This window comes from Mixophyes fleayi, chromosome 6 (assembly GCF_038048845.1).
Source record: "Mixophyes fleayi isolate aMixFle1 chromosome 6, aMixFle1.hap1, whole genome shotgun sequence".
NCBI lineage: Eukaryota > Metazoa > Chordata > Amphibia > Anura > Limnodynastidae > Mixophyes > Mixophyes fleayi.
Genome location: NC_134407.1, coordinates 192,179,839 through 192,189,839, shown reverse-complemented (window position 1 = coordinate 192,189,839; position 10,001 = coordinate 192,179,839). Strand labels below are relative to the sequence as shown.

The 10,001-nt window shown below is 40.6% G+C and overlaps 1 protein-coding gene across 2 annotated transcripts in view; it reads right to left on the bottom strand.

Moving 5' to 3' along the window:
• Nucleotides 1-410: 410 nt before the first annotated feature.
• The window catches only part of CD40 (CD40 molecule), a 29,756-nt gene continuing 20,165 nt past the window's right edge, over nt 411-10,001 (bottom strand). Inside the window, exons 7-9 of one of the 2 annotated variants that reach the window (XM_075177730.1) lie at nt 7,044-7,133; nt 2,682-2,728; nt 411-2,576 (exon numbers count right to left, since the gene is read on the bottom strand). In XM_075177730.1, coding sequence (XP_075033831.1) covers nt 2,409-2,576; nt 2,682-2,728; nt 7,044-7,133 — 305 coding nt within the window. In that variant the 3' untranslated portion in view covers nt 411-2,408. Of the gene's footprint in view, nt 2,580-2,681; nt 2,729-7,043; nt 7,134-10,001 lie in introns of both variants that reach the window. The other variant, XM_075177729.1, reaches the window with a different exon arrangement.

Genomic DNA, 10,001 nt, shown 5'->3' with positions numbered 1-10,001 from the left:
TCTACAGTTTTGGCTGTAGCTTAACTGGATAAATGATTTTGACATAACAGTCCTGATTGCTTCACCTCAATAGGTCATAGACATATCTGCATCTTTTACAAACCGTATGGTTCTTTATCTTTTCTATACTATTCTGTATTCAGCCACTAGCTTTCCTCTGATATAATGTGAGCTTGACATGTGTTCGAGCATCAAGTGCAGTTACAAGGTTTCATCGTTGTCTGGGATGACCACTGAGTAGCAATGCCGCCACATGAAAGTCTTATTTTTTCTCCAATACCAACAAGGTGCTGTACACTTACATATCCTTATATAGTATTTCATATTTTATCTTAAGCTTACGACTTTCCCTGTTTTCCTGGGCCCATAACCAATTAGCAGTAGATAATTCAGGACATTGTCCAGACATGTTGAAATTAAAGATGTTTTTATTAAATAACACAGCTTACAGCTGCTTCTTACCCTGCTGCAATACAGTCAACTAAGTTTCTAGTTACCTGTCTTTCCATTTTTTACTTAATATGTTCTACTTTATTAATAGCTGAACAGTGCTACAGGGCAGTATATTAAACTACAAAACACACACAGTATATAGTTGACAGAATAAACATGATTAAAACATTATTATAAATGAACATGATCTAGGTGGCTATTTAGAACAGGATAGTTGGCAAACGACATTGCTCAATCTCTCCAAACATAACATTAACACCTGACTCACAGAAGTCACATTTCTGCTCCTCAACTTTCTTGTGCATCCTCCCCCTCTCCCCCCCTGCTTGGCCTCCACCTGGGCATCGGCAGTGTGCAGCATAAGTGGTCCGCCGCAAGGCTTTCACTCCCTGCTGTGTGGCAGCCAGCAGAGCATGGAACCTGCTGAGGGGAAGGGAACTGTGATGCAGCCTTCTTCTCTTAGTAGGAAGTGCAGAACGATGTGCAGCTGAGGGGCAGACTCAGCAAGAGAGGGCCAGCCCTTTGTCCAGGTAAGCGTGCATGTCTGGTATTGGTGTAATGTATGGGGAGGGGTGGGGTTTATAATGGTGTAATGTGGAATGACTGAGGGGAGGGGCTGGTATTGGTGTAATGTGGAGGGACAGGGTTCGGTATTGGTCTAACAGATGAGCTAAGGAGTGTACTGGTATAATGTGAAGGGACTGGTAGTTGATTGGTGTAGCATGGAGGGGCTGAGGGTGGTATCAGTGTAATGTGGAGGGGCTAATGGTTATATCGATGTAATGTGGAGGGGCTGAGTGTTAGTGCTGTAATGTAGGCAGCATTGCTGATTGCTGTAGTATGTATGTGTGTGGGTATTTATTGATGTAAAAGGGCATACTAACAATGGATGTCAGGGTTCATTATGCAAAATGGGTCTATTTGTTAAATGTGAATGCTACTGACTTAATGTTAGAGCTGGTTGGGGGCCTAGAGTGTTTATTATTTCCTCGGCTTTCCAGGAGTTGAATAGTATATATATCTCTTTTCCAAGCAGGGCTCAATATTCCTGGATACGGCTAAGCAGCCACTGAGCTTAACATAGTGGCAGGTAGCAAAAGCTGCAATAAGAGGAAGGAGAGTGACCGGCTGCCAACTTTCTCGATTGTGGTGGTACTGTCTTGTGCACTCAGGACTTTGTCCCGACTGCCGGAAGGAATGTCCCACTTCTTACTGGTCTGCTTCAAGGAGAAGCCACATGCACAGTGGTACATGGAGCATTGCCAGTTTGTTTGAAGGGGAAGAGGCTGGATAATGGCAGAACACTGTCTAAGCGATAGGTCCTCTGCTTGCGTGCAGGCCAGTCCCATATCCGGCTGCATGGCGGTACCCACTCTAGCAGCCCAGCTCCCTGGTGATTTAACCGCCTACTGACAATTTGGCCACTACTACCACTTTCATAATATTTCCCAAGGCCACTCTAAAATACCCCTGGCTACCCCTGGCTACCCATATTACTGGGCACTTGTTTCATGGTAATAAATTAAAAAACATCAAAACATAAAAAAAATATTTCATTAAAACTAACACTATAAAATAAAGACTTGGTACCTTATTTGTATTGATGTCATGAATCCCAGCATGTTATTAAAATGTACCCTCTCTTACATACAGCGGGGGCAGACATTCTTTTGGTTAAACTAGTTCTCGTAAGAATGCAGCCTATAATTTCATTAGGAACTAGTGACATCACTGAGTCATAGTGCATTTTGTTGCAACCCCCCCCCCCCAAAACAAAACTCCAACAACAAACAAACCCAAAATAGCTCCCATTGTGCGTAGTTGACAGGTACACTTGTACCATTCAATGTAGTAATGTAGTACAACAACAACATGGCCAGATAAGGGCAGAATTCACATGTGTACTGTTGTCACTGGCACAGAGAGATCCATATATTGCAGGTCTTTAGGCAAGTTCATACATCCAGAAGGTGCTCTCTAACTTCTTCCTGTGGCAAGTGATAGTCTTTTCCCTGTTCCTGGGCCACGGGGAGCCCTTGCATTGTGATGTCCTGGTCTTCTACAGGATGGTTGTCTTGCTTAAGGATAAGACACAATGGCTGCTCATCTATCTTAGGTGGATGCTGCTGGAATACAAATACAACACATAAGAGAAAGATGGCACATCTGTGTGTAGGTGTGTGGAATGTATCTATATTGCATCGTTTTGTTGTTAATTAATCTCATACCTCTTTCTTTTGGATGGTGGCCTTCTGCCGGCTCCGTCTCTGCTTAACTAAATAGAGCAAAAATGTGTTATTTCCACATCAATGTGTTTATTACTCAATAACCATGTACACATATGCTGTTAAGTTCATCTTCCTATGGTGGATATCCCGTATCACAGCTATATATATATATATATATATACACCTGTACCGACTAGTGAGTCTAATTGGAACAAACATCACCAAATTGCACCATTTTGTCCTGTATGAAGTTATTAGGGTGTATCCATTACAATTGTAGAAGATGGGAATTTGGGATACAGGAAGTTTAGAGCATTAGAAGTTTGAAGTAAGAATAAGAGTGGTTTGGAATGGTAGAAGAAGGAAAATGAGAATGAGAGATGTTTGATGCGTTAGAAGTTTGGGGGTGAGAGATACACATGAAGAAGGGGTAAATCACATTTAATGTGAAAAATGTTTAAAGGGATTTAAGAAGAATTTGTAGTTATTTCTTCCTATCTCTATTAAGGTTGATGGTGCCACTCTTTTCCCTGTTTGCCATGCACACTGTCCTAGAGGGAGGGAGTAGTGTCATCATTGACACCGGCCTCAATTTCACTCCCTACATCCAAGCCCTTGCCCAATCCTGTCACCTTCACCTTTGCAAGATTGCCAAAAATTCACACCTTTCCTCAGCTTGGATGCCACCAAGTCCATCATCCACGCTCTTGTCATCTCCTGCCTTGATTATTGCAATCTTCTCATCTGTGGCCTGCCTGTCAAACGTCGTGAAATTTGTCCTAAATGTGGCATCTAATCATATTCTTATGCACTTCCACTGTGTCTCTCTGCAAAATCCTCTGTAGGCTCCCCATTCTCTCCAGAATACAATTCAAGTTGCTTACTCTCACCTATAAAGCCCTCTTTAACGCCTCCCCCTCTTACATCTTCAACCTTGTCAAGAAATACTCCGCTACTCGCAAACTACTTTCTGTCAACAACCTTCACCTCTCCTCCACTCCTGTCACCACCTCGCACTTCCGCCATCACACTGCTGCATTAGGAACCCCCATACCCAACCAGACTCTCTCCCAACTTCAAAGTTTTCAAGCGCACCCTCAGAATTCATCTTTTCACGCTTGCCTACCAGACCCCATCCTAAACAACCTCCAACTCTCACTCCATGTACCTCTTCCTATCGCTTCATACCACCTCTATCATCTCTACTTACTTTATTACTCCTCTTGATTGATAACTCTCATAAGTGTGGCCCTCTCTACATCCTATCTTCTCATCCTCTTTGCAAGGTTTCCTGTGTTCTAGTTGTTGTTGTTGCTTTCTATTGCTTCATTCCCCCTTACTTATCTGTATTTTGTTATGGTTTTTTTTGTTGATTGTGTGGCGGCACAGATTTTGTGGTGACTTTCAAATAAACTATGATGATGATTTACATTCTAAAGAAGAAGTATCTTGTAGTGATATGTTTTAAGGATGGGTGACAAATGTTTAATAAAGGAGAGGCAAATAATAGGTACTCTAAGATGCACAGGAGTGTACCATTTTGCTAGAATTTTATGCACAAACTCAAAGGATCCACATAGCGGCCACTCACTGGTGACAGTGGAGGTGCCCGGCACACCTGCCAACACTGCACTGCACAATGATCATCTAGACCTATAATTGTCAAGTGCACATAGGCCAGAAATAGCCTGACAGCATCCATCTCACTGGTATGTTAGTGTAAAGGTCATCTACATGGGGTGTGCAACAATCTGTGCAACATACTGTATGGCTGTTAATGGGGGTATTTCTCTGCAATATATGGCTAGTAATATGGGGGGGATATGTGTAAATTCCTTCAAAAATTTGCGGGGCACTGGCGACAAAGGTTTGCAGGAGGTGTGATGGAATTTGAAAACAGGAAGAGTGACTTAGATTTGAAAGAGGAATTAGAATCATAAACTTGCCATTGTCTCTTTTCCTTTTCACTACAAGCACTTATTTTTCACTTACATAGGAATCAGTGTTTTTTGGGAGTCAGACCGCTCCCTCATAGGTGCTGCATGCTTTAAAAGTGGAGGTTCAGAGAGGGTTCTAATTTCACGTATACTAGCTTAGGAGGTTTGAAGTGTAATTGTGTAACTGCTGTTTTATAAGATGCATCTCGGTACTTTCAGGTGTGTGATCATTTTTTTATGAGCTTATCCAATATAAATATAAACAAAAGCCTCTCTATGCCGACACATTGGGGGAATTCAATTGGCCACGCTACTGGTAAACGTAACGTGGCCTGCGCACTATTACGGTTATTACGGTAATAGTGCGCTTAAATACCCTGAGCTGCGAGAAGAAAGCTGGGTTAAATTTACCGTAATAAAGGTAATAGATTTAACGCTGCGCTAATTCGGTGGGAATTGAATTCCCCCATAAGGATTTATATATCATCATCATCATCACCATTTATTTATATAGCGCCACTGATTCCACAGCGCTGTACAGAGAACTCATTCACATCAGTCCCTGCCCCATTGGAGCTTACAGTCTAAATTCCCTAACATACACACACACAGACAGAGAGAGAGAGAGAGAGAGAGATAGAGAGAGAGACTAGGGATAGGAGCCAATTACCCTACCAGTATGTTTTTGGAGTATGGGAGGAAACCGGAGCACCCGGAGGAAACCCACGCAAACACGGGGAGAACATACAAACTCCACACAGATAAGGCCATGGTCGTATATTGTTTGTTTTAGAGCACCGGACTATCTTTTCTTCTGCTTTGCATAGGGTTTAAAGAATCCTATGTTGGACTCTTAGGAGGATATCTATAACCCAATCAGATTCTAGCTATCATTTTTTAGAATGTACAAGATAAATGATAACTAGAAAATGATGCAGCTCTATTTTGCTTTATCTTATTACCGTGTTTGTATATATTTTTGTCCTTTCTGTATCATGTTGTGTCTTGGGTCTCTGTTTTCTGTATATGTAATGTACGGCGCTGCGGACCCTTTGTGGCGCCTTATAAGTTAAAGATAATAATAATACTATGGGGAAAACATACAGTTTGCACACAGTAAGATACAGAGGCAGTGGGCAATAAGAGTTCCACTCAAAGCTTTTACTATAATCTTATAACAATATTGAAGAGATAGTATTTATTATTTTATTATCATAGATTAAATTTTTGGGGAACACACACTTTTTAAATTAGTTTGATGTTCCTTTAGGTGATCATAGATGTTGTAATAAATTTTGCTAGATTTGATTTTCTCATTTGGATTGGTGATGTTGCCCGATGTTAGCTATTGGACAGGCTGCAACACTAGTCTAAAATGTTGAATCATTTAAAAAAGACAGACCTAAGGGTAAATGTGTCAAGCTGAGAGTTTTCCGGCAGGTTTGAAAAACCAATCAGATTCTAGCTATCATTTATTTTATACATTTTACAAAATGAGTGGATATGTTGCCTATAGCAACCAATCAGATTCTAGCTGTTATTTTGTAGAATGTACTAAGTAAATGATAACTAGAATCTGATTGGTTGCTGTAGGCAACATCTCCAGTTTTCAAAGCCGCCAGAAAACTATCAGCTTAATACATTTACCCCCTAATTTGGTTTGAATTCTCCAAACAGTAATTCGCTTAGCCTCAGGGTGCCAACCAATGGAATTTTGTTTATTGAACTGACTTTTCTTGTTTGTAGCACCAGAATCACGGCTGTTCCGATGTCCATGAAGCTAATTTTACTGCCATATTAAGCTTGAAGGCTTGCTCATACTATCTGCGTTCACCCCATTGCATTTCAATGCCAGGCAGCAATTCTGTGGGCTCAGTAATTAGTTTAATCATTCAAGCAAAAACACTATGCTTTTGTGATATCACTACTTCATAGAAAATGGATAGGCTGCATAAGCTCACATCAAATAATTGTTTAAAACTAAACTAAAACAGGTCTAAACTTATTTTTCAGAATAATGGCACATAAACGTGTAGATTCTATGGACTGAAAATAAAAATACTTTTAATGTAAAAATTATATATATATTGTTTTGAGGATATTGGCTTTTGATACACCTTACTTTTAGTATGTTGCTATGCATGGGACTATCCCCATAAACAGCCGTAGCAACAGTGCCACCTAAAGGGTAAATGAAAACTCATACTAACCAAAATCCACTAGTGTAACAAAGCAGTAAATTTAGTAAAAAAAGATATATTGTTTCAAATTTAAATTAAATTAAAAGATTATATTATATATTATTTTCAGACAACACAGTAAAAGTCATATCTTAGTTATAGTTTTGTATTAGTTATTATTCTGTTGCACAAGCAAAATGTTACTTTGTGTGTCTCCAGTTTACATATGTGTATGAAGCACTTACCATACATTAGAACACCAAAAATGCACACCAGGACTAGGACTATCGGGATGATTACAGCATAAACCACAGTGTTGTCTGCTGGCCTGGTTCCTGAAATATGAACAAAATCACACACCATCACCAACAAATAGGAAATATATACAACACAGGATACAAAAACTACCATAATAATCTAAAAACTGTTACAATTGTATGGTACCTCACTCACAACACTGGGGTCATGGGTTCGATTCCAAGACTGATCTATAGGCCAGTGGTTCCCAAACTGTGTGCCTAGGCTCCCTGGGGTGCCTCGGCGATCTCACAGGGGTGCCTTGGCCAGGGCCAGTGGTAAGCAAGGCGGGGGACTCATTGGTAATTATTTTGGCTTAGGGGTGCCTTGAAAAAATTATGGAGACCCTAAGGGTGCCTTAAACTGAAAAAGTTTGGAATCCACTGCTATAGGGTATGGAATCTCATAGTGATCACTTTGGAGACAGGCAGGAAACCCCAGTGATGTGATCACAGTGGTCTCTTGCATGAGAGAGGTTGTTTGAGTCAAGATTTTGTTTTGTTTCCTAATCATACTCCATGGCTGCCCTCACAAGTAAGTTAACCCATAGTTAGTTGGAAAACGTTGATACCCCCAGAAGGTATATAGTGTGACCTGCATATATTGTCTTTTTCCTGTCTCGTTAAACTTCAGTATGGTAGTGGTGAGTGTAGGGAGCTATTTTATTTTTGTGGATTTATCTAGGGTTCCTGGTGTCGGGGGCTCCCAGCTTTGTTCCTTTTTGGGATGCCCACTGGGACAGAGGTGGCGCCCTGGGCCGTTCTTTACCACCACTAGGTAGTAAATGCGCTCAAATATGCTATTCTGTCTAGGGACAGAGGAATTTCAGAAGCATCTGCAGCATTAGGCAAGTAGCGTGAACCAAGCAGCTAATGCCACTTAAACCACGCACATGGGGTAGCAATGAGCAGTACCCTACTAGAGGCAGTTGCATCTCTGATCCTGGTACATAGACTGAAGCATGGATGAAAAACTGGAGATGTTGCCTATAGCAACCAATCAGATTCTAACTGTCATTTTGTAGAATGTACTAAATAAATGATAGCTATAATCTGATTGGTTGCTATAGACAACATCCCCACTTTTTCAAACCCGCAGTTTAGTAAATATACCCCCAAGTGATTACAGAGATTCTGAAAAAGGAATGGAATCAATTGAATCAAAATTGTCAATCCAATTGTAAAAGATTGGATAATATATATATATATCCCTTTTAAGAAACTGAAACCACTAAATGGAACTCGGTATCTACAGTTGATGCAGCGTTAGCCGGTCTTACGGCAAAAACTGCTATTACTTTAGAAGATGGAGATCCATTATGAGTCCCCTTTTTCCTTAGAGACAGTAATTAAATATGAAGGAGCCATGGTTTCGGTCTCCTGGGCACTCTGCATAATGTGTATAAGGACATTCAAGAGAAAGCAAGTAGAGAACATTTGTTGAAGTATGGAAATAATGAGAAACGGAATTGATTTCCTGTGTGATTGATTTCCACTTAATAAGATTTTGCTTTCTGCCATGAGTGTAGCTTCGGTGGTGGTTAGGAAAACTCTATGGTTACATTTCTGGGCGGCAGATCAGTAATCTAAACATTGCTTAACTATGCTCCCTTTTGAGGGTGGCTTCCTTTTTTGGTAACGAACTGGATGCATTGATTAATAACATTACAGAAGGTAAATTTGCCACTGGATTGTAGAGGACCATTTTCTGCTTCTTTTTCTTCAGGACAACATATTAAAGAGCCCCAAACCGATCGTCCTGGCAAATAGTATGATAGACTGTGTTTGGAAAATTAATCTAGATGACCCGTTTGTGCCTTCAGAAGAAAGCAAGGAAGAACAAAAAAAAAATCAAAATGACTCCTGGTTAATAAAGATGGTAACACCCAGAAAAAGTGTTTTTGTGAAATCACAAACCTGGTCACCCCCTGTGGAAATTATGGCATTCTGCAGAAGTTTACAAACGCTCATGAAAAAGCAGGTAATTTCCCTAGTACCTAGTACCCACAGGTCAGAGAGGCACCGGCTTCTACTCAATACTCTTTCTGGTGGATTATGTGAATTCTACTCGCAATGCAAGAGATAAAGGAGATTTCCCAACTATCCAATAGATTTTCAGGATGCCTATCTGCACATTACAACTGAATTGCAGCACCATAGTGCTCTCAGATTCTTTTGTCTGGGGCACTATTTCTAGTTTACCCGTCTGCCACTTGACCTCTCAACCTCTCCCAGAATCTTTGCCAACTAGTGGTTGCCTTCTCAACACCTACGATTTTAGGAATTCAGATACACATAGTGAAAGACAAAGCAGCAGTGTCAGAAAAAAAAAGCAGATGTGTAATACTTTATACCTCAATTGCAACACAAATATCTCTAGATCTTTTCAGACTGTAGTGGTGTTCAAAAACCAACACGGAAGCACCAAGAGCAAAACCATGATGACAGAGGTATCAAGGGCAGAAACAATCTGAGGTCTCTTTCAGCTCTTCATGTAGTGGGTAAGGACAACAAGTTGGCAGATTATCTTAATCAGTATCAGATCCATCCAGGAGAATAGGTATTACACCAGGAGGTGTTTCAGCATTTGGTGGAAAATTTTGGGTCCGGTCAGATACGAGAAGTCAAGACAACAAGACAGAACAATTCTATTCTTAGCACAAAGACTCCAGAATAGAAGGAATAGATGCTCTGACAAGGCTTTAGAGCTTCAAACTGGGGTATACATTCCTTTCTCTACCTCTTATTGCAAGCACACTGAAGATGTAAAGAGAGGCAGTAAAAGTAATAACGGTTCTTCATTTCTGGCCTTGCCGGCAATGAGAGATGCTCCTAGAACAACTTTGGCCTTTACTACTTCGCCCAGATCTTCTACATCAAAGAACAATTGTTCACGCAAATCCAAAG